This window comes from Syzygium oleosum, unplaced genomic scaffold (genome assembly GCF_021117445.2).
Source record: "Syzygium oleosum isolate NSW1041296 unplaced genomic scaffold, Sole_v2.1 Sole_v2.44, whole genome shotgun sequence".
NCBI lineage: Eukaryota > Viridiplantae > Streptophyta > Magnoliopsida > Myrtales > Myrtaceae > Syzygium > Syzygium oleosum.
Genome location: NW_026607528.1, coordinates 1,639,407 through 1,658,842, shown reverse-complemented (window position 1 = coordinate 1,658,842; position 19,436 = coordinate 1,639,407). Strand labels below are relative to the sequence as shown.

Below are 19,436 nucleotides of genomic sequence, written 5' to 3'. Positions count from 1 at the left end.
AAACTTTAACAACCGAATTTTCAATTTCATTGAATTCTAACTTTTTAAGGATAGGTACATATTAGGGGAAGATTGTCCAGAAAGTCCTAAATTTATTATATGGCGGTCAATAACCATTCAATTATGTCATCTTAAACTTTTTGACAATTTGCCAATTTAATTCTAAACATTTTTAACGTATTACCAATGTAGTGCTTCCGGTTAATTTTGGCCGGAAATCGTTAACGTGATAGTTTAATCAATGTCGGCCATCCTACATGACATGACTGAGGCTAAAGTGGACGATTTTTGTAATTTTTTAAAACTTTACGAATTTTTTTCTTATTTTCCCTTTGTTTTACAAAGGGTTGACAGGGGCTGAGGCCTAGAGGGGCTGCCAGCCCTGTGTAAAAAGAAGAAAAGAAAAGAAAAGAATAAAAAATCAATAAAAAATTCAAAAGGTTTTTTATTAAAAAAAATTTGCAATTATTGTCCACGCTAACGTCGGTCACGTCATGTAGGACGGCCAACGCTAACTGGACTGCCATATCAATGATTTCCGATCAAAATTAGCTGGAATAACTACATCGATAAATTGGTAAAAGATTTAAAACTAAATTGGCAAATTGCCAAAAGGTTTAGAATTAAATTGGCACATTCAAAGGTTTATGACTAAATTGGCCACTGTACAATAGGTTTAGAACTTTTTTGACAATTTCCCCAACATGTACGTATATCCTCATGCAATGAACTATTACCTAATTATATAACCATGGTCGACCAAGAGCAATATAAGCACCTTTTATCAGTAATAATGCCACACCAAACAAATTCAGAATAATGAGCAAACTCAATGGGGGAAAATTGTCCAAAAAGTTCTAAACCTATTGCACTTTTTCCAATTCAGTACTAAACCTTTTAATTATGTCAATTGAGTCCTAAACTTACTGCACTTTTGCTAATTCAGTCTTAAACCCTTTAATTGTGCTAATTGAATACTAAACATTTTCACATTTTGTCAATTGAGTTCATCCGGCCAATTTTGCCTAGAAATCACTGACACGGATACCAACTATCATATATGACACAAACGATGCTAACGAAGATAAATTTTAATAATATTTTAATATTTTTTTTGATTTTTTTTCTTTTCTTCTCTTTTCCTTCATTAATTTTTTTATTTTTTTTTCCTTTTCTCTTCTTTTTTTTTTCTTTTCTTGTTTCCTTTTTCTTTTTCCCTCTGTCGCGCCTCGGCGAGGGCCGCCCAATTTGGCAAAGGTTACGCTAGCCTAGCGAGGGCCACCCTCGCCAGCCTCAGGTGAGAGGAGGCCGGTGTATACAAGGCCTGGCGATGGCCGGGATAGGGAAAAAGGACAAACAAAGAAAGAAAAAAGAAAAGAAGAGAATAGGGAAAAAGAAAAAGTAAAAGTAAAGAAGGAAAAGAGAAGAAAAGAAAATAATAATAAAAATTCGATAAAAATTAAAATATTATCAAAAATTGTCCACGTCAACAATGCCACGTAGAACAGCCGGCGTTCACTTTAGCGATTTTCGACCAAAATTGGTCGGATGGACTCAATTGGTAAAATGTGAAAAGGTTCAGAAATTAATTGGCATAATTAAAAAGTTTAGGATTGAATTGGCAAAAGTGTAATAGGTTTAAGACTTTTTAGACAATTTTTCCAACTCAATGGGCACTTGACACCTCTCGAAAATAATTCTGTAACTACCATCACATGAAATCTCATTTTGATTTGGATGCTACTCTGGAGGAGCGAGTTTAAAAAAAAATAATAAGCAAACTTATAATGAGATTTGAACGACGAACATTTTGAATGAAGATTTTACACGTCCGATTGGTACTTCAAAAGTATGGAAACAACAGTTCTTCCTCAGTCATTTTTCATCTACTTATGAGCATTTTGACATTATTTTGACAGGTAACATGTAACTTGACTTACCAAAGACAAAACCACCTTTCCGTCCAACAATTAAAGAAATTATTCTACCATGCATAATTTGGATTGTATTGGATCCGTACTTAGTTTGGATTTCTTCAAGCAATTAAGACTTTCTTCTTTTGACGCAAAGGAGGAACTGAGCAAAATAAAGCTAGGCTTGATCGGTGATGAATGCTGCTTTGAGAAAGGACAGCGATAGCTAGCGGTGCTCGGAATCGAATCCGGCATATTGACGGCTGCGCCTGCTCCGGTAGCGATGAGTTTCGCCGAGTTTAACTGGAATCGAGTATGCCGTTCACTACCCGGATTAGATAGCCTTTTTCTTCAAAGCTCTAAATCAGACGGTGTGGATGGGTTTCACCTTGCAATTGAACGTTGGCAAAGTTCTAACCACCGAGAGAAATCTCAAACTTTAGGACTTTTGCTCTCATACCAAACTAATTTGAACGAAGGCGTGCAGAGCAAGTGTTGACATTAAAAAGTGACCAACTTTTAGTTTAAATCGACAAGTGACGAACTTATTTGATAATAGCAGAGTTTTTGTGAACAACAGAAGTCATTGATGAAAAAAACAGTCAGCAATTTAAAGAGTATCGACAACTTGCCAAGAAAGTCATCGACAGCGGACAATCCACACAAAAACGTAACCGTTTGGTGGTTATATTTATTACTGCTATTTTAGAATTTTGTAACTTTTTGTTGTGGATAAGTGTTGTTGTAACTTCTTATAACCGCAAATAGGATTAATTAGTTATTTATTTTGAAATAGGATTAAAAAGTTACCTTTTCAAATTCAATAACCACTTGTAATCGTGGATTGTGGCTAAACATAGCCAGTCCTCTTTGTAAATTATCCCCAATCAATCAAACAACTCAACGTTCTCATAATTCATCTTTTATTAATACTTTCCTGCAAATGGCCAGGCGCAATGCCTCCAGCGTTCGTACCTTTAAATTTCTTGTCATTTCCTTTCCTGTCCAAAATCAACAAAGGACACTTCGAAACCTTTGTCGATTCACTTATCGATCCATCAATAATTTGAAATGTATATCAACGGTACTTTTCGGTGAAACATCTTCGCAAACCTAGCAAGACACATTTTGTTGATTTAAGGAGATTGGCAAGAACCAAAAAATCAATAAGAATCCAACAATACCGTTGGCAACAACGATCTTGTGCCACAAACTGGTAAGAGGTTGTTGCGCATTCTTAATCTTCAGCCGCTGGGAGAGCGGGAGAAGAAAATCAACATGAAGAAGTTGATCATTCAAGGCATCTTTCCAAAGAGCAATTGACATAAATTGCACCAAATCCCAACATGGTGCAACTATATTGAGAAGAATATTTTAAGAGCGGTGAAATGATATGGTAGACTATATTGTAAGTCACACGCCGGACGTGATTAAGCCAATCGTCATCAATGTTGTGAATGATACCCTATTGAGGCCAGGATCGTTCGACCAACCACTACAAACAAATACAGCAATATCATGGTACATTCCTAATCCCTCTCCATTTTTTTAGACTATTGTTGGTCAAAATAACCAAATTAGTAATAATAATTTGGCAAATCATATCGATCGACAGACCGATTAATTGCCAAATGTTGAAAGTGTATGGCTAGTGGCTCCATTGGTATTGTCCAATGTGAATATTCGTGTTAGGCCTAACATGCTGATTAACGTAGATAATTCGGCAAGACCAGTATCACCGGGGGCCAAAATGGCCAAGCAAATCCACAATTGAACCCGGAACAATTTGTCGAAGAAGTTCAACAACAATTGGGATTAGCGAGGGTAAAGGATTAGACTGATTGGGTCGATAATCAGACTTTTCCAAAAGGTTTCAAAATGCCTGAATTTGTCGTTTTTATTGGCGAAGATGAACAATCGACCATCAAACACATTGTTCGATAAGCCCAGAGTGGGAAAGCAGGGACAAATGAGTTTTTAAGACTTCGGTTAGTTTCTTTATCTTTGTCAAAAACTACTTTTACCCCCGGTACACTAATTTACCACATAATACGGTGTGTAATTGGGCAGAGATAGAAAGACAATTCTCTTCTCAATTTTACCGAACGACATCCGAAATATCAATTGTTGATTTGGATAGATTTTATCAATACAATAATTAGTCGATCAATTAGTTTGTTGCTCGGTGTTAGAAGACTAGGAATAAATGATTTACTTACTCTTAGAAAAAGGGTTCAAGAATTTGGCTTTTGGTGAATTCAAAATCAATTTAATAGAAAAATTTGGAAGCCGAGATTTTGCCGATTTATTTCAATTGGCAAATAAAGTGTCAAAGTATGAGCAACTTTTTAAACATAGAGTTAAAGGGCAACCTGAAAACTTTATATAAAACAAGACTTTAATGAAAAATTATGAGTCAAAATATGAATTTGATCCAAACGAAAATATTGAAATAAATGCAGCATATGTGATACTCAACAAGCCTTACATTCGTTGATCCTTAAAGCTTGCCGAAATATACAGAAAAAAGAATGGCCACGGTTAAAGACACTTAAGTTTACTTGTTTGCATTTATAAGTTGGACGAAATCTTCGATTCGCTATTAAAAGATGATTGTGATAAAATTTACGAAAGGCCAAGTTATCTCAAGGCTTCTCACTCCCGGATCCGGACATTTCCAGTGAGCCCATTTAACCGTTTGATTCGAGTCCCTCTTCCCGAGGATCTCGACTCGGAGACATCGTGATGCGGTCGGCCATAGTTCGACTCGTCTCGAACTCGCCCTCTGGCCACCGTCTCCGAGTGGGGGTAGGGATTTTCGCGGTCAAAACTCATTGCCGTGAACCCCTGTTGCTTCGGTCCTGTTTTGGCCGAACCGTGAGACCAAGGCTTCCTATTTCTAGTTCGTATGCTTGTTGGTGTCTACTAAGTCGTTTCCATTTGACGTCGAACATTTCTTGGTGATTCCTGTTGGGTCTATGTGTGAGTTTGGCTCTTAGATCGGCCACCACCTCCTCCTCTATCCTTGCTCGCCATGTGTTCGATGAAAAGCCTGAACCAAGGGCATATGATTGATCCTTAATTATTTAATTTAAAAGAATCGAATAATTGGTGATAAATTCCATTCTTTTAAAAGGGGCTATGTTGACACCAAAAAATGATGAACTTTTGATTATAATCGACAAGTGACCGACTTAATTGATAGTAGTAGAGTTTGGTGAACAACAAAAGTCATCGATGACTTGCAAGCAATAGATACAAAAACGTAATTGATGGGCGATTATGTTTATTACCGCTATTTTAGGATTATTGTAACTTATTATGGATAAGTATTGTTTTTTTTTTTGATAATCGAGGTGTCCGCGCGGCCGGCGAGCTAGGGCTCAAACTAGCGATGATGTCCGACTAGTCCTCTTGGGGGGCTAGCGCAGCATTCCACCGCCACGACCCCCCACTTAAATCACCGATGGGCGAGTTTGAAGTGGATAAGTATTGTCGTCACTTCTTATCACCACAAATAAGATTAGATTGTTATTTTTTTAAAAGATAATACTAGAAAGTTATCTTTTCAAATTATAAACATTTGTAACCATAGGTTATGGGTTATAAATAGCTACATTGTACTTTTTTGTAAATTATCCCCAATCATTCAAAGAACTCATGGCTCCTGTAATTTAACTTTTATCTTTGCTTTCCTGAATTTTAAATGGCCGCCGCTATTGCATGTTCGTACCTTTATAGTCCTTGCCATTTACTTTCCTGTCCAAAGTCAACAAATGACTCTTCGCAACCTGCTGATTCACGCATCCATCCATCAATATTTTGAAAGGTATTTCATCGATACATTCTGTTGAAACAAAAGAACGACGAAAATCACAGAATTGGAAGAAAAATAGGACAACAAGAAAGGAAAGAAAAATAAGAGAAACGACAGAGGAAATTGGAAGAAACGCCAAATCTTGGCAGTAACTCAATAATCTCAATATCAATCCATAATCAAAGCTCACTAAAGAGAAGCAATAACGCCGGTATATAATTCAGTGTATTCGGTGAACTTAGTTTCCTAATCAGGTAAACATTAGACAGGTAGATATTATAATTGTTAAATTGTGTCTCGAATTTGAGCCCGTGTGAATAATCTCAAGGAATCCATTTTCCTATTCGGATTAAAATTCATCTGATGAAGTAATCTCCTCGACTGGTTTCGGACGAAGGGGCTCGCGATTATTGGCTCATATATATAGGATTGTTCAAAGGACTTGGACGTGTGGTTGTTTGTTACTTCTATGTATCCACCACAAGATTAAAGAAGAGGCACACTTATTTTATATATCTATTTCACTTGGGATGAGTCCAGGTCAAAAGAAAAGTTGTTGACTCCTACAAAAGAAAAAGAAATAGGGCGTGGGTTCCCGAGTGTGCACCGTAGCCGCCGGTCGTTCTTGGTGTTTTGGCCGCATGAGACTTTGAACACCCGGTGAATTTGTGCCGTGAGTTCTATATCCCAATTTGAGTTGTTTATTTGTAAAGACTTTGGGGTTAGATATAATTTAGGCGTGGGAAACACTCAAGCGTATGTGTGATTGTAACTTTGATTATTCAACTATAATGAATTATTTGCTACCGGCTATTCCCGCAAATGTAAGTATCAATACTCTGACCAAACCGCTTAAATCTTTGGTATCCTTTATTATTCTTCATTTATTTCTCTGGCTCTCTCGCATGATTGCAAGATTCGATTAGCGCTTCCGCATTTCATTATACAACAATAACCCCTATTTTTAATTAGACGATAATAAAGTTGAAGATGAGGAAATTAAATTAAGGTGCAATCTCTTTAATTAGTAAGTTTCAAAACGATACTGTAAAAAGTCCCCTGATTTTGCACGGAATATACAACTCCAGAAAAGTTTAAAAAATGACCTCGAATTTCAAATGGATTTGTTAGTACACCTCATTTAATTAATTTAAAAATTATTTATTATGAAGTAATCTCGATGTTGAGTTAAATGTAATTAATGGCTTTCGAATCAAAATGAATTTTAAATTTTGGAAACTAAAAAAAATTCACAATGCTGATATTCATGCACTTTTAAACGTTTAAGGTATTCGACCAAAAAAAAAAAACGTTTAAGGTATTGATACTAAACAAAAAAAAATCTCAAAGCTAAAAAGAAAGTAATGAACAAAAGTTGTAAGTAAAGTTTATTCATATTAAAATCATCCAAAAACTCATTTATCCGACAACTCGTGAAATTATATATACCTAATATATATATCAATAATATCTATATAAATAAAAGTCATATCACTTGACATTTTGATTTGGATGGATGGAAACGCGTGGTATTGCAATTAAACAAAACATTTCTAATTTCGTCGGGGCTAGTGGGAAGAATTGTTAGGCCTCGCTTATTTGAAGGACGACAATAAAGCATAACGTGAAATGAATAAAATAGAAATCATTGAAAAATGTAAAGAAGGTTCCATCGTGACGAGAAAGTCGAGCGTTCTTCGAAAATTCACAAAAGTAGTATCTTCTTAGAAAATTGAGTGCTACGATCAAAGAAAAAGTTCTGATAAATTTAGGGAAAATGACACAAATAATCCTTGAATTTTGACTCAATGTGCAATTTGGTCCCTAAACTTTTAATTTATTTAATGTAGTCCCTGAACTTTTACCCAATGTTCAATATAGTCCCTGAACTTTCAATTGGTTCAATGTGATCCCTGAACTTTTGGTACATGTTCAATATAGTCCCTGAATTTTATAAAAATGTTCAATATAGTCCTTACATTAATTCAAGTTCAAGGACTATATTGTATATTTTCATATAGTTCAGGGATTAAATTGAACATTTACTAAAAGTTCAGGGACCAAGTTGAACAAATTGAAAGTTCATGGACCACATTGAACATTAGGTTAAAGTTCAGGGACTACATTGAACAAATTAAAAGTTCAGGGATCAAATTGCACATTGAGCCAAAGTTCAGGGACTGTTTGTGTCATTATCCCATAAATTTAATACTCAGTGATTGTTCCATAGCGCATCATGTGCTGCTTGAAGAGTATCTAAAAGTACACTGCAACGTACGACAATGACGGATGACCTTCGCATGAAAGGAGGTGAAGTTTTTTGGTCTTTACGACAAAGAGAGGACTCACGTTGCAGATGAAACGAAGTGAAGTTTTTTCGTCTGTGCATGGGGCTCATAGCTTGGGGAAGGTCCCGACGCTTTACTTTATCTGGTTTTCATGCAAAAGAGTCCCAAACAAATTAGAACTACAGTCCCGAGCTTCCTTAAGTACCGTGTCATCAATCTCCCCACCAAAGTACACCTGCTAGCCACAACAAGTTCGATTCTGTGAGTACAATAGGATTCGTATGTACAGATTGAATTCGAACCGTCCAATTTGAGGGAATTCGAGAGAGCCCGCATGACGGGACTCGACCAATCTAACGATTTATATCCGACTCCGTAGATTTACTAGCCCCACGAAACGCTAGGTCTCTAGCGACGTAGCTATGTGAAACCAATCGACTCATAAACCAGCCATTCAACTTCTTCAGGATTCTGGCCAAAGAAAGAAGCACTTATTTTGGATTTTCTCTTATGGGGTTCGTTTTTCTTTGGTTTAGCCCATAGATATTGCTGACATGATTCTGAAAACGAGAGATCTGAATGTAAATAAAATAAGAAGTGGACATTTATTTTTCAACGTATGCCTGAAGCTGGTGTCCAAATAATTGTTTGCACATGTACAGTTCACTAAGTGCACCGAACATAAAAAAGAAATTATCAGGCTAACTACCGCTTGTTTGATGTCCTACAGAATCTGTCTCGCTCTCTCTCTCTACCCTCTAAGTCAAACAACCAGTGTTTCTCCAAGTACCACAGTTTCTTCGCTTCAATCTACATCGCCGTCTTCGTCCTCGTCTGTACTCTGTCACAGACAAAATCATCTGAGCACTTACACATCTTCCCCACCTTTCATTATCCAAAACCTGAAGACGTACTCTTCACGACAGGATTGAAGTTGAGAAGCCTAGAGAAAGAGAAAATGTCTACTGATGCCAATGGAGACGGTGAATCCCCGACTCACCCTTTACTTTCCTCGGGAATACCATCCCTTGCAGAGTCCGCGTCCCAAGTGGCCATTGTTGGAGCCAACTTGTGCCCAATTGAGAGTCTTGATTATGAGTAAGCTTCCATTCCCTTTTCTTGCAAAATAGGAGGGAAAAAGTAGTAAGCTTCCATTCCCTTTTCTTGCAAAATAGGAGGGAAAAAGTAGCCATTTTCTTTTTTTCTTTTTGCCAAAAGAAAAGTGAGTGATCAGATTTGAGGGGATTGAAGCGGTTAATGCTGAATTTGGCAAAAGGGCTTTGAATGCAGGATCTCAGAGAATGAGTTCTTTAAGCAAGATTGGAGGACTAGAAGTACAGTCCAGATATTTCAGTATGTGCTCATGAAGTGGCTGTTGTGTTTCTTGATTGGTGGGATTGTTAGCCTTGTTGGGTTTTGCAACAATCTCGCAGTAGAAAATGTTGCAGGCATTAAGTTCGTGGTCACTTCGAATATGATGTTGGCTCAGAGGTATTGATTCTGTCAATTCTGCTCTGTGCCTATTCACAATTGCATGCTAGTCTGGTAGCCTTCTCAACATCAATGTTAATCAGACTAATAGTATGTCAATTCTTGGTTTCTAGTATAGTCGAATGGTGTACCTAGCTGGAGAGGCTTGATAAGATAAAGGTTATGCGAAGCTTTGGTCGACTATATCATCACATTGTTTTTGTGGTTAATATAGGCACAATGGAGCTTTTAGGAATAGTTCCGAGAAGCCAAACAGAGATGCTCTTTAATTAATTGGAAGACATGATTGAAAAAAGGTTCAGTTTTTTTGTTTGGTTTTATAGAATCTAACTACCCAATGAAAGAAAGGGATCTGAGTAATTTAAGTGGGTTGAAAATTTTTCTTCTACCTTGTGACGGCAAGGAGAATCTTATGGTGAAACTGTGTAATGGCTTTTGCAGGTTTGTGATGGCTTTTGTCGTCTTTTCTGTATCCAACCTTATGCTCACCTTGTCTGCGGCGCTCATCACGGCTTTTGTATCGCCAGCAGCTGCCGGATCGGGTATACCAGAAGTAAAGGCTTATCTGAATGGCGTGGATGCGCCAGGAATTTTTTCACTGAAGACATTGTTCGTTAAGGTGATACAATGGTACTTAGTTATGTGTCTGTGATTGCAAAGTTGCACATTCATCACTCGATTATCTTTTTGTCCTATCTTCTTGTTTAAGTCTGCAATGCATCAAGCATTCACGTGATATATGAATTGCAGTGCTCGATAATTGCACTAGCACTGTGTAAAGCTGTTGATTCTGGTTTTGTAGGAAGGCCATGAGCGATTTTGAGCTGTGGTTGCTGCATCGGCTCTGCCTCCAACTCAGATTGTGATTTTTGGTGTTTTTCTTTTAGCTTTTGTTTTTTTTGCCTCTATGAACCTTCTTCAAATTGTTGGAATGTGATGGTTTGGACTGATTTCATCCAATGTTTAGCCCATCTAACTTGCCGTGTTTGCCATTTTGTGATGTTCAGTGTTAATTAATTCCCCAGCTACGGTCATATAGGGGAAAGCAGTTTTCCGTTCTTTGCCTGTACTTTTTCTCCGTTTGGACAGTCTGGAACTTTAAACTTCATCTATAACATCACAAAGCACAGAGTATTTTTGTATGGGAGTTCTTAAGTAAACAATAGTCTCATCACATGTTGGTCCTAACTGACAGATAATTGGAAGCATCTCTGCTGTGTCCTCATCTCTTCTTGTGGGAAAGGCTGGACCTATGGTGCATATCGGTGCGTGTGTTGCTTCGCTGCTTGGTCAGGGCGGGTCAATGAAATATGGCTTGACTTGGTCGTGGTTACAGTTTTTCAAAAACGACAGGGATAGAAGAGATCTCGTCACATGCGGATCAGCTGCTGGAATCGCCTCTGCTTTTCGTGCCCCGGTTGGTGGGTTGCTGTTTGCCCTCGAAGAGATGGCATCTTGGTATATTAATCCGTCTCGCTGTACTTGAGTATGCCTCCTTAAGACAGCGTTTTAGAGATTTGACGAACAATTTACCTGATAATTAACTAAGGAATCTATCATATAATCATTGATAGCTTCGTCATTACTAACCATTAATGTCTAATAATTTGAGTTTACTGGTGAACGTGAATATGCGTGGGTCATTCGTACTAACCATGAATGTGAATTTGCAGGTGGAGGAGTGCCCTTCTGTGGAGGGCCTTCTATACGACAGCTATAGTAGCGATTGTACTAGGAGCGCTGATTGAGTTCTGCAACAGTGGAAAATGTGGGCCATTTGGTAAGGGCGGGTTAATAATGTACGATGTCACTTCGACAAATATCTCGTCTCACCTCCGGGATGTCCCCCCAGTTCTCCTCCTTGGTGTTCTAGGGGGCTTATTCGGCAGCTTGCATAATTTCTTGCTGGATAAGGTTCTCCGAGTCTACAATGTCATCAATGGGTAAGATCCTTCAAATGATGCTTTTCACTGTTAACCTTTTAAGGAATTCATCGGAGACAGTACAGTCGAAGAGCTCACTTTATTTTCTTATGATTTCTCTTTCCAGGAAATGTAGTCGGTACAAGATTTTACTTGCTTGCTCCATTTCCATCTTCACATCGTGTCTGTTATTCGGATTACCGTGGCTTGCATCTTGTCTACCGTGTCCAGCCAATACCGAGGAGACCTGTCCTACAATCGGACAGTCTGGGAACTACAAGAAGTTTCAATGTCCTTCCGGGCAATACAACGATCTCGCCAGCCTCATCTTTAACACAAATGACGATGCAATCAGAAATCTCTTTAGCAAAGGCACCGATAACGAATTCCAGTATTCGTCTATACTCATTTTTTTTGGCGCCTGCTTTTTCCTCGGCATATTTAGCTACGGCATCGTGGCTCCCACTGGCCTCTTTGTACCAGCAATTGTGACGGGCGCATCTTATGGACGTTTCATTGGAATGTTAATCGGTCCTCACTCAACTCTTGATCATGGTCTTTTCGCCGTGCTTGGTGCTGCTTCCTTTCTCGGTGGAACAATGAGAACGACGGTTTCTTCATGCGTAATCCTCCTGGAATTGACGGATAACCTGTTATTGTTACCACTAATGATGCTGGTTCTTCTAGTTTCGAAGACGGTCGGAGATGCCTTTGATAGCAACATCTTTGACCTAATGATGAAGGCAAAAGGGTTCCCATATCTCGAAGCTCATGCCGAACCATTCATGAGACAGCTAACTGTCGGTGATGTGGTAAAAGGCCCGCTCCAGCTATTTCACGGCGTTGAGAAGGTTGGAAATGTTGTACACGTGCTCAGAACTACAATAAATAATGGGTTCCCGGTGATTGATGAGCCTCCGCTTTCAGAATCCCCCGTTTTGTATGGTGTGATACTGCGAGCGCATCTCATAGAACTACTAAAGAAGAAGGCCTTCCTGTCCTCTCCAGAGCCAACAGGCATCGATGTCTCCGAGCAGTTTTCAGTAGTCGATTTTGCAAAGAAGGGATCGGGAAATGCCGACCAAATAGAGGACATAGTTGTTACCGAAGAGGAGGAGAACATGTTCTTGGATTTGCATCCATTCACTAACACTTCGCCTTACACAGTCGTGGAAACGATGTCATTAGCAAAAGCTCGCATACTTTTCCGTGAAGTTGGTTTGAGACACCTGCTAGTGATTCCAAAGATCCACAGGGTAAGTTCTTTATGCGTTAACAATTTTTTAAGCACTCATAATACTAGGACTATCTTTATAACTCCATAACTCTTTTCACTCGAATACGATGATACAACCACATAGTTCGAAACTCGTTTGACCATGTTTTCATTATTGACCTCCTGAGTTAGCTTATCTAGCTTCTGAGACAGATCTTCTTTTAGTTTGGAACAATTTTTTCTGTGTACTTTTTGTGGACTAGTCTGGTGGAATGCTCTTCGACTATATCTGCATTGTTAAGAATTTCTCTGAACAATAATACCCTCTATCATTTCCTCCTCCAAATTTCTCTCTGAATGTCAAATTCTGTTTCCGCGGTGCCTGTTCTAGTTGGATTAAAATATGAATGAAACTGGTTTTCTTGCTGCTCGTATAGCATCCGTGAACTCATTTAAAGTCGTATTTCAGATATCACCTGTGGTGGGGATATTGACGAGACACGATTTCATGCCAGAAGACATAATAAGCTTGCACCCGGCATTGACAAGGAGCGGATGGAAAAGATGGAGATTGACGGTTCCTCGTTGGCTAAGTCCATGTTAGTACGACAATCTTGCATTTGAAGATAGAAAATCACTTGATCACCCGTTGAGGAGGGGACTAATCACGTTGCTTATGCAACTCAGCTTCAAGCAGATAAAAATTGGCCCGAGTCCTGCTGTACTGGATATGTCCGAACAAAGTGTTTCACTGCATACCACCATAATGAAATTTTGATATCCCTCTAACTTGTGTTGCTGGAAAAATTGCCGCTTAAAAGGCGATGAAAGCTGTACCAGTAAGTTCAGTTGTTACACTTACTCATTATCTGGTCAAATTATCACATTAGTTGCCTAAAAGACGAGGCCTAGCATTGTCATTCGAGTGCGGTTTTAACCTTGTAATTTCACGAGCATAATCACAAATTAGAAGGGGCACTCAGATGTCTCAATGAGCAGATAGCATTTGAGAACATAATTCATGTTGGAACTAGCTGGTGAAACAGAGTGATTAGGAAGATTCATGCTTTGGATGACACCAAGTAGAGACAGAAACAGATAAAAATTGTCAATTCTTAAAGTGCCAAGAGCTATAGTCCAAAGTCTTCCCATAAATGAAGGGCCAATGCCTTCTATCCGAAGTTTCACTATCGATCTTCACAAATAAAAACCGATTGGTGACATAAAAAGAGAAGGAAAGACCATTCCAGTTATTGTGAAGATCAGGTAGAGCAAACAAGAACAAACTAATGAGACTGCTAAAACTGTCAGCTGTATTTTACTAACGACAGATCCTGCCAGAACACTTCAATAGAACAAGATCCCCAAACTTACATACCACCATACAGACAACTGCATATGATGTATGAAGAGAGAGAGAGAGAGAGAGAGAGAGAACTGTGATACCCAAGGCTAAGGAAGAAATGAATTTGTCATGAGTCTTAAACTCCAAATGAAGCTTTCTTGGGGTAACAAACTGGAGAGACAAGCATAACCATTCCATGTGTCTAGACAATGAACAATTTATCTGAACGCATTCTGCTACACGCACATATTTGAGAACTGACTCTCACTACCCTCTCCTCACACTATTGAGATAGTCCACCCTTATCCCCCACAACTCTTCACCCACAACATTCATATCGGGCCGATCCGATCGTCCGGGCGCAGCACACTGAAAAGCCAAATTAAAAATCCTCATCAGAATATCTCTATCCACTCTTTCCTCCATTATCGGGTCCATGAGGTCCACGACATTTCCTTCGTTGAACTTCCTGAAGGCCTGTACACATAATGAAACATTGGCTAAATGACCAAATCTTGAGAGAATGAATTTATTTTCCACCAACAGGAGCAAGTTTTAGCTTACCCATCTAAGTGTCACCCGTTCATTGACTGGCTTCTTTGCATCAACAGGACGACGTCCAGTTAGGATCTCTATGAGCAGGATCCCAAAAGAGTACACATCGCTTTTGGGGGTGAGCTGATAGGTTCTCATGTACTCTGGGTCGAGATAACCCACTGTGCCTTTCACTTTGGTGGAGACGTGAGTTTTATCGGTGTCGCCGGCACCTAGCCTTGCAAATCCAAAATCCGCCACCTTAGCCCTCATGCTATCAGTCAAAAGAATGTTGGATGACTTCACGTCTCGGTGGATAATTTGCTTCTCTGCAGAGCACGATAAAAGGAAACGAGGAAAAGGAAGGCTGTTAAATGTGGGTATAAGAAGTTTTCAACTCGCTGCGAAGCTTTCGGGACGATGCATCAGTACACGGTACAAACAGGTTTTTGTTCACAGCATGATGTATTAATTCAACATGCTTCATGAAACAAATGGAGTAATTTGCTGATGAGGGTTTCAGCAACTGGTGCAAGAAGGGGAAATTTCTTCACCTGAGTATAAGTGCAGATAAGTCAGGCCATGAGCAACATCAATTGCAACTTCGAGCCTTTGATTAAAATCGAGGATTCTCCCGTGTAGACCTGCAAGAAAGTCAAGTGAGATGCCCGCAATGTTATTCTGCCCAGAGAAAGAGATGGCTTTCACAGTTAGTAATCTCACCATCCAAATGTTCTCTAAGAGTACCATTTGGCACATACTCTGTAATAATAAGACGCTCATTTCCTTTCTCGATATAACCAAGTAGCTTCACCAGACTCCGATGATCAATTTTAGAAAGAAGCTGAACTTCACTGCTAAATTCAGTTCGCAAACTCTCAAAGTGTTCCTGCACAGAAGATTTGCAATTGAAAATGTCCAGAGATAGCTCTCGCGCCATCATCCAAAACCCAATTCATACTTCACATTACATGGGAAGTGGGTATAACCTACTTTCCCATTCTAAAGTCGAGTCACATTTTAGCTGCAATTTAAACCAAAAATGCAGATTGGATAATGTAATGCTGACTTGACCTTGTCAAGAAAACACAACATATTATAATGAAGGAGAACCGGACCCAAAATATCGAACCAACAGTCCTACTCTGACAAAAATGAGAAAATGGGAAAGTACTTGTCTAGTCTAGCTAACGAAAGAGACATGATCCTAGCATGCACAGACAACGAGCCCATTTCTACGAATAGCGAGTAGTCAAACCATTCCGTGCAATTATCTTTTGCAAAATGCATGCATCCTGTAATGAGATAATTAAATTCTTCAAAGCATAAACCAGAGTGTTGCAGGAAACTATGTTCTGTGGAATTGAACATTCTTAAACCTTCTGGACTCTTTTGGAAAATGCATGATGCATCATTTAATGAGATAATTAACACTTCAAAGCACAAACCTGAGAGTTGCAGGAAACTATGTTCTCTGGATTTAAACATACTTAACCTTCCGGACTCTTTTGGTGATATCAGCAAAAGTGGTTCATAAAAAATTGGCACCAGCAGAGTCAATAATAGAGAGGAAATCAGCAATGCCACTCACCTTCTTTGCTCGTTTTATGGCAACAAACTGCCCACCTTCTAACTGTGCCTTATACACAGTTCCAAACCCCCCTTCTCCTATTTGCATTGAGGGAGAAAAATTGCGAGTAGCTTTCAAGATTTGACTTAAACTGAGATGCAATGATCCAAGTCTACTGAGTTTCGGGGACATGGAAAATCTGGATGGACTAGGTGGCACCCGAAGTGGACTCCCTGGAATCTTTTCAGGCGGAGAAAACTTTTCAGGAGCAGGACGCTCTTCCGATATGGGAGTAGAATTTACTGGAATGAACAAAAACTCTTTATCACTGACCAACCCATTGAAGAATTTGATGTAGCTATCAAATTGAACACTCATTCTAGTCAAAGACGAGCAGAAGAATTTCTATATGAAGAATTTTTTATGGTGACATTCCAACAAGATCTAAGGAATTACCTGAATTCAGATCCTTTGGAAGGACAGTTTGAGCAGCTTCTTTTCTTTTTCTGTAGAAGCAGGGACAGGCTAAAACACAAGATAGAGCTAAAACTCCAGGTACAACCAAGCTGACGCTTTTATGGGTTAAAAGAAAGTTTGGACTTTTCTTCTGTTCTTTCTCGTGGCTCTGTTCATCAACTTTGTCATCACTAACTTCTGTCTGCAGAAACTTTCTTCCTCCATGAAAATGCGTTCGAACTGACCCTCCCAGAAACCATAAAAGGAAAAAGAAAAGGTGAGAATTTGGTAAAAATGAGCCTCTATATTCATTGCACATAAAGCAGTTCAATAAGTCTCAACCACTTACTAGCACATCCCAAATATTAAATCCATACCTAGAGAAAGATTTATCCCAGAGCAATTAGGTCCAGGGTAATCCTCAAGGTCGCAACCATCCTCATAGTGATATTTGAGGGCATTGCAGAACTGATTTTTGTCTACTATCTCTTCATTAATGTAAAAGAATTCACTACCAGAATAACCTGAATATGCCAGTCGATCAGCGCCACAAACCTTTGACTTCAAGTGGAAATCAGTGGCAGATATCCTCAGCAATTGTGGGAGCAGAAGGAGTATTGTTGTGACTATTGCCATTGTCGATTAATACATATGTCAAAGCCTCTATCTTCAATAGATAAATACAAAGGCACCTAACATCTGCATATCTTGAGCAGACAACCCAAACTAAGAAATATCAGTGAGCCCAATAACCAAGAGTATAATTAGGGCTTTAATTTCCCCTATCAGGTAATTCAAGCACTCGTGACCATCTTACAGCGTCAGAAATCTTCAAATCGCATAGAGAATCAACTTCAAGTATAGAGAGAAGAGAAAGAAGGAGCTGAAAGCTAATAGCCACACTCGCTGAATTTGAGGCTTTATAGAATCAACGCAAAATTTTTAACTGGCCGTAAACTCCAAGGCTTCGAAAACACCTGAGTTCAATTTCTCGCCGTAACTGCGAATCAATTAGATGCCTTGAAAAGAACCCAATTCGCAAAACTACAAAAAGATCGAGACCCGATACAAAAGGAAAGCTGATCTCCCGCTTCATGTGCTTTATGACCCAGAAATTCTTGAAGCACTTTCTTGATAGTGCACCATAATTCGATGAAATCCTTACATGTCCACCCAGCAAGAACCTATCTTCGTGAGGGAAAACAGAAACAGCTTCCCGGACTCACTCTCCACAATCCCCCAAAATCTGAACTAAACCAAGCATCCCAGAATTCCCAAAAGTTCCTCCTTCTCCTTCACCCCAAAAGCTTAGACTTCACTCCAGACCCAGATGGGAAATCACACAGAAGACACAACCCAATCACTGATCAGAAGATTGAGGGACAAGATTCGTCAAGCTCCAATCATCGACCCCTCCAAGTTCCTAAGCTCCCACAGAGCAACAAAACCCTCATGAGATGCCACTTACTTTGATCTCACAAAAAGTTAAATAAACAAAGAAGCACCAACCTGGAGAATTCCCCCCACAAAGAAAAATAAAGGCGGCTGAAGCTTGAGACAAAGCCTCTCCGTTGTGGGACGTTTGTCTTGTTTTTCCTTTTTATAGCTGTGAAGAATTAAATGGGAAAGCTTCACATGACCGGCCTAAACAGAGGTAGACGATGATGTAACGCATTGGCCGTCTACAAAGGCCACAAGTAAACGCAGGCATTTCGAACAGTGCTCGCAGGGTGGACAATTTTGACCGGTCTTGGGGTCGCTTGCTTTGCCCGGAAGGCCTCTTCAGTGGCATTTTGTTTATTTTTATCACCTACATCACGCCAACAAGTTGATTGATTGATTGATTTTTTTTTTGGTCGATCCTACTCTATCTCTCGTTCACTCACGATACACACTCAGACTTGCGCCCCACCTCTTGCAAGGCGTGGGCATCGAAATCCACATCTTAAACTACGCGGCCCCACCGCTACCCCTGCGAAGGTGGGGAGTTCGAATCTCCACCTCCCCCTTCTCAAGTGAGAAGGGTGGCCACTAGGTAAACCCCCAGTGGTTGATTGATTGATTGATTGCTGAGCTCGTTTTTAGCCCTTTCCTTTTGGCTAAATTTCAGGAATACTCCCCTGTATTCCAGTGCAAATGGCAGGAATCAATACCTTCTTCCAGAGAGAGGTTCGACCCGGTCTTGACCGGCGAGAGTCAATGGATCGACCCCTGTCGATTTTCGTGGAAAATGGTTCATCCAGTAGAATTTTTCTCTTTCGTCGAGTGTTCCCACAAGATTACAATTTGACCAGCGATTTTCATTCCTCGTGCTTGTTGTGGAGGAAGTGACGAAATGTATCCCATCGTGGCCCAACTCCAGCATAGTATTCCCCACAAGTAATCTGATATGGCGTTTCATTTTGTTCTCTTTTTTCGGCAACTGCTGCTAGTCAAAGTCTTCAAATTGCTAAGAGGGGCATCAAGAAAACTAATGAATTTAGGTTCTCTGGTTGGAAAGCGTTCAAGAAATCAGCTACAATCTTCTCATGGTTGTTAATCTGTGATCTGCCCTTAATCTAGAAGCACATATTGGGTCCTTTGACATTTCAAAAGCTTGGAGAGGGTGGCCAAGGTTAGGTCTTGAGGGTGGAGTTTGAATGCTTAAAAGTGTTAACCACTCCAGCTTTTGTATGGTATGTATTCTTTATTGGGAAAAGTTGCACAGCTATGTGAATCTACTATCATGCGTATTTAACCACGAAGTCATGGAATACCCCCTTTGATTTTGCAGGCCATGGAGCCAGGGTCCGGAAGGGTGGCACGTACATGAGATTGTTTGCACGAGATGAACAGAGAAATCGACCCGGTTAATGCTCGGTCTGCGCACGTACACGTCCATCAG

General features: G+C 39.5%; 2 protein-coding genes across 4 annotated transcripts; one reads left to right on the top strand and one right to left on the bottom strand.

Moving 5' to 3' along the window:
• Positions 1-8,732: 8,732 nt before the first annotated feature.
• Positions 8,733-13,436, top strand: LOC115684194 (putative chloride channel-like protein CLC-g). 3 transcript variants are annotated; one of them, XM_030608898.2, is made up of 7 exons: positions 8,733-9,116; positions 9,309-9,509; positions 9,951-10,128; positions 10,705-10,967; positions 11,183-11,452; positions 11,559-12,687; positions 13,117-13,436. In XM_030608898.2, the coding sequence occupies exons 1-7, from the start codon at positions 8,977-8,979 to the stop codon at positions 13,249-13,251; spliced, it is 2,316 nt and encodes a 771-aa protein (XP_030464758.1). In that variant the 5' UTR covers positions 8,733-8,976; the 3' UTR covers positions 13,252-13,436. The 3 variants fall into 3 exon arrangements, with proteins under 3 accessions (XP_030464758.1, XP_030464760.1, XP_056162377.1); XM_030608900.2 differs by having other exon boundaries at positions 8,976-9,116; positions 9,295-9,509; XM_056306402.1 differs by lacking the exon at positions 8,733-9,116 and adding an exon at positions 9,724-9,805 and having other exon boundaries at positions 9,392-9,509.
• Positions 13,437-14,100: 664 nt separating this feature from the next.
• LOC115684195 (calmodulin-binding receptor-like cytoplasmic kinase 3) lies at positions 14,101-18,306 on the bottom strand. Its single transcript, XM_056306403.1, has 7 exons — positions 16,930-18,306; positions 16,553-16,792; positions 16,118-16,398; positions 15,250-15,415; positions 15,081-15,170; positions 14,557-14,855; positions 14,101-14,469 (listed from the first exon to the last, which is right to left on the bottom strand). The coding sequence occupies exons 1-7, from the start codon at positions 17,186-17,188 to the stop codon at positions 14,260-14,262; spliced, it is 1,545 nt and encodes a 514-aa protein (XP_056162378.1). The 5' UTR covers positions 17,189-18,306; the 3' UTR covers positions 14,101-14,259.
• Positions 18,307-19,436: the final 1,130 nt, after the last annotated feature.

Excerpts from the sequence above, each read along its gene's own strand:
- LOC115684194 (XM_030608898.2), top strand. The coding sequence starts at position 8,977 with ATGTCTACTGATGCCAATGGAGACGGTGAATCCCCGACTCACCCTTTA. Across the intron at positions 9,510-9,950 it reads AATATGATGTTGGCTCAGAG|GTTTGTGATGGCTTTTGTCG; the intron begins GTATTGATTCTG and ends TGGCTTTTGCAG. Across the intron at positions 12,688-13,116 it reads TGATTCCAAAGATCCACAGG|ATATCACCTGTGGTGGGGAT; the intron begins GTAAGTTCTTTA and ends GTCGTATTTCAG.
- LOC115684195 (XM_056306403.1), bottom strand. The coding sequence starts at position 17,188 with ATGGCAATAGTCACAACAATACTCCTTCTGCTCCCACAATTGCTGAGG. Across the intron at positions 14,856-15,080 it reads TTATCTGCACTTATACTCAG|AGAAGCAAATTATCCACCGA; the intron begins GTGAAGAAATTT and ends CGTGCTCTGCAG. Across the intron at positions 14,470-14,556 it reads AACGGGTGACACTTAGATGG|GCCTTCAGGAAGTTCAACGA; the intron begins GTAAGCTAAAAC and ends TTATGTGTACAG.